The 4705-nt window shown below is 39.9% G+C and overlaps 1 protein-coding gene across 1 annotated transcript in view; it reads left to right on the top strand.

Moving 5' to 3' along the window:
- Positions 1 to 4705, top strand: part of LOC106870460 (sodium/glucose cotransporter 4) — a 96758-nt gene that overhangs the window by 32343 nt on the left and 59710 nt on the right. Inside the window, exon 5 of the mRNA XM_014916561.2 lies at positions 1721 to 1825. Coding sequence (XP_014772047.1) covers positions 1721 to 1825 — 105 coding nt within the window. The remainder of the gene's footprint in view (positions 1 to 1720; positions 1826 to 4705) is intronic.

Consider the following 4705-nt stretch of genomic DNA (forward strand, 5'->3'; position numbering starts at 1 on the left):
TATATATATGGCACTCATGGTGATGCCATGTAAAAGCACTTGTGCAGTGCCACATAAAAGCACTTGTGTGACACTACATAAAAGTGCCTGTGCAGTGGCACATAAAATTCAACCAGCACACTCTGTAAAGTGGTTGGTGTTAGGAGGGGCATCCAACTGTAGAAACTATGCCATAGAAAATGGAGTTTTGTGCAGCCCCTCAGCTTGCCAGCTCTGTCACACTGTCCTACACATGCCAGCATGGACAATGGACGTTAAATGAGGCTGGTGCTCCAGCATGACCACAGCCACATGGCTGAACTGAGTAAAAGAGTAAATTTGTGTGTGTGTGAGTGTGTGAGTGTGTGTGTGTGTGTGTGAGAAATGATGATGAATATATGTGTACATCATCATCATCATCATCATCATCATCATCATCATCATCATCATCATCATCATCATCATCATCATCATCATCATCATCATCATTTACCATCTGTTCTCCATGCTGAAATGTGTTGGACAGTTTGATAGGAGCAGCTAAAACCAGAGAGCTGCACCAGGCTCCAATTGTTTGTTTTGGTCAGCAGTAGCTAGCAAGAATGCCAAATGGACTGGCTCCTGTGCAGGTGGCACATAAAAAAACCCATTTTGTATGATGCCTGTGTGCAAACAGCCATGCTACAGGGCAGTAAAATATGGGCTGTGACTGCTGAGGATATATGTAGGCTTGAAAGAAATGAAGCTAGTATGATCTGCTGGTTGTGCAATGTCAGTGAGCATGTTTGACAGAGTGTAAGCATCTTGAGAGCAAAGTTGGGCATAAGAGGCATCAGATGTGGTGTACAAGAGAGACAACTACACTGGTATGGTCATGTGTTGCATATGGATGAGGAGAGCTGTGTGAAGAAGTGTTACATTTAAACAGTGGAGGGAAGCTGTGGAAGAAGTAGACCCAGGAAGACCTGGGTTGAGGTGGTGAAGCACAATCTTCGTACGTTGGGCCTCATGGAGGCAATGACAAGTGACCAAGACCTTTGGAGATGTGCTGTGCTTGAGAAGACCCAGGAAGTCAAGTGAGATTGTAACCGTGGCCTATGCCAGTGTCGCATAACTGGCCCATTTAAGAGTACCCTGCAATCATTGGGCAATATACTGTGCATGAGAAGACATGTTGAGTCAAGTGAAATCATTGTCATGGTTGATTCCAGTACTGCCTGACTGGCACCCATGCCAGTGGCATGTAAAAAGCACCATTCAAGCATGGTTGATGCCTGTACCGCCTAACTGGTCCTCATGCTGGTAGCATGAAAGAGCACCCACTGCACTCTCAGAGTGGTTGGTGTTAGGGAGGGTTATCAGCTGTAGAAACCTTGCCAGATCAGATAGGAGTCTGGTGCAGCCTCCTGGCTTGGCAGCCCTCAGTCAAACCATCCAACCCATGCCAGCATGGAAAGTGGACATTAAACAATGATGATGATGATGATGATGATGATGATATATACACGTACATATGCATATACATGTATTGGGTTTTTAATCACAGAACATCTGTAGCAGATACTATCTCCGGATGAATACTGCAGTAAATTTACCTTTCAATGATGCATTTACATTAGGTATGATACACAGGTGGCTATTTTAATCTAATACTTTTATTGCATATAACTTATGTATATATATTTCTGTGAACTGACAAGCAATGTACAAAATATATAAAGTTATTTGTTTATTATTTCAGGTTTACACTATGCCGGAATACATAAATAAGCGATTTGGTGGAAAACGGATACACTTATATCTCAGTTGCTTGGCTCTACTTCTTTACATTTTTACAAAAATATCTGTAAGTTTACAAGTTTATTTGTTTACTCCAACTAACCCTTTAGCATTCAGATAACTGTCAAATGTAATGCTTATTTATTCATATTGTCTTCAATTAATCATGGTTCATCGTGTAGCTTTGAGATTTTGATGAAGTAACTTCATTTTTAGAATGATATTGTAGGATTTGTGTGAGAGGTCTGATCTGGTCAGTTTGAACATAAAACAGCAGAATATTTAAACCAGATATGGCCAGTTTAGATGCTAAAGAGTTAAGTTAATTACTTGTTATTAACAGGGAAAGTTTATTAGAATGTTACTGCAGATACATGCACAAAGTTAGTTTTTCTTTTAACTTTTACTTGTTTCAATCATTAGACTGTGACCATGCTGGAGCACCACCTTGAAGGGTTTATTGACCAAATCAAACTCAGTATTTAATCATTTTTTTTTCTTTTGCTAAACCTAATACTTATTCTCTCAGTCTCTCTTTTGTGACCTGCTAAGTTACAAGAACATTGACCAGCATCTGGTGGTAAAGAACAAATGCAAAGACACACACATACACACATAAGTATCCATCAAGGAATTCTTTCAATCCTTGTCTACCAAATGCACTAACAAAACATTGATCAGCCAGAGTCTATAGTATAAGACATTTGCCCAAGGTGCCACACAAAGGAACTGAACTAAAAACCATGTGGTTTGAAAGCAAACTTCTTACCACATAGCTATGCCTGCATCTATCTTGACAAACTTATTAAATAAAATGTGTAATAAAACAGAACTGCATACATATCACTGTGAATAAATAACCTTCATATAAAACGCTCTACACAATGTTATATAAATTAAATTCTTGCTTTCCATATTTGATATAATCCTCTTTCTTCACTCAAAACCAAAATTAGAGTTGGAACTGACACAAAACTTTGTCATATGGTTTGGTTCAATAGTAAATTTGTGGAATTGAAATTTTGAAAAATGTCAACAAATCTACAATGTGTGAGATAAACTGAGTATATATAGAAGTAGATACACTTGCACAGGCACTCTCACACATGCAAACATGCACAGAGAGAGAGAGAGAGAGAGAGTAATATACACTCACACATGCACACCAGGGGTGTATATGGCAGAACCACTTCTTAGCCACTATTGTTCCCAAGTCTACTTTGAGATGGAGCAGAAGGACCTGTCAAAGCCCATGATATGTATGAAATGGCATTGAACCACCTGAGCTGGGGTATGTTGAAGTCATGGGATGCAGCATGGAGGATGTGAAGTATTTCAGCAAATGAATTTTATTGAAATATCACCAGATGAACAGACAATAAACTGTCAATGGTCAGGATCAACCAGTTCATTTAAGGATCTACTGTGATCATCTGTAGTCACAGCATACACAGATGAAATATTTCAGTTAGGGAAAGACCAGTGTGGTTAATACTCAAGCCAGATGATTGAGTCAATGGCAAATATCACAAGATGCTGAGCAGATGAATAGACAATAAACTGTCAACAGCCAGGAACAGCCAGTTCAGTTAGTGATCTACTGCTATCATCTATAGTCATGGCAATGCACAAAGGAAGTATTTCAGCAAGAATAAGACCTTCGAAGGTTATGCTTCACCACCTCATCCCATGTCTTCCTGAGTCTACCTCTTCCACAGATCCCCTCCCCTGTTAGGGCGTGACACTTCTTCACACAGCTCTCCTCATCCATAAGCATCATATGATCATATCAGTGCAGTCGTCTCTCTTGCACACCACATCTCATGCTTCTTATGTCCAACATTTCTCTCAGGGTGCTCACACTTTGTCGGGTATGCACACTAACATTACACATCCAACAGATCATACTGGCTTCATTCCTTTCAAGCCTATGCATGTCCTCAGCAGTCACAACCCATATTTCACTGCTATGTAGCATGGCTGTTCACACACATGCATCATGCAGTCTCCCTTTCACTCTGAGCAAGAGGCCCTTTCTCACCAGCAGAGGTAGGAGCTCCCTAAACTTTGCCCAGGCTATTCTTACTCTAGTCGCTACACTCTCACAGCATACACCCCAGCTGCTGACTTGGTCACCTAGGTAACGGAAGTTCTCAACTACTTCTAGGTTTTCCCTGCTGTTTTCTGCACATTTCCAGTGTTTGTTGCCCCTAAGCATTTGCCACACAAAAACTATTGTAGCGGCACAAGCAGTCAGTGCCATATTGGGTGAGATCTCGTAGCAGCCAGTTGCCATCTCCGAGACTGGAGCAAGACCTCACCTGCATCCATTTGCCATGCACGAGCTTATAACAAGGCTTGCAATAGCAAAGCTATAAAAGGAAAGAAACCTTGAGGTTTGATCTCACTTTTCCTGCTGTGACCGCTAGAGAGCACACTTCACTGGCTAAGCCTCTAGGCTAGTCCGCTTGTCACATCTCCTGAGGCCATGGCCCACATAACAGAGAACAATGAATTTATACCGCATGAGATGGCTGCAAAAGAGCAACATATCACACCTTTGTATATATTGTAAATAAATACTAATGGAGAACCTGCATTTTGCCTAATACTTCTTTACTCAAAGCAACACGAAAAATAAGAAATTAATGGGAGACATCTGCAAAAACCAAACAGTGTCTCTTACAGCTGTTTCAATTAAGCCTAAAAGATTAAATAGCAATTATTAAAATCATTATATTAGCTAAGATCTTCTTGGAGGGGTAGAAAAAAGATATACTGCTATGTTTTTTACTTGTTGTCTTTTAGAATCATTACAGCAGACTGCTAGGCTTAATTGAAACAGCTGTAAGGGACTATGCTTGATTTTTACAGATGATAAATTTTTATTAAATGCTATATCTCTATTTTCTTACTTTCTTATATATATATATATATATATATATAT

Source organism: Octopus bimaculoides, chromosome 16, assembly GCF_001194135.2.
Source record: "Octopus bimaculoides isolate UCB-OBI-ISO-001 chromosome 16, ASM119413v2, whole genome shotgun sequence".
In the NCBI taxonomy this organism is placed as follows: domain Eukaryota; kingdom Metazoa; phylum Mollusca; class Cephalopoda; order Octopoda; family Octopodidae; genus Octopus; species Octopus bimaculoides.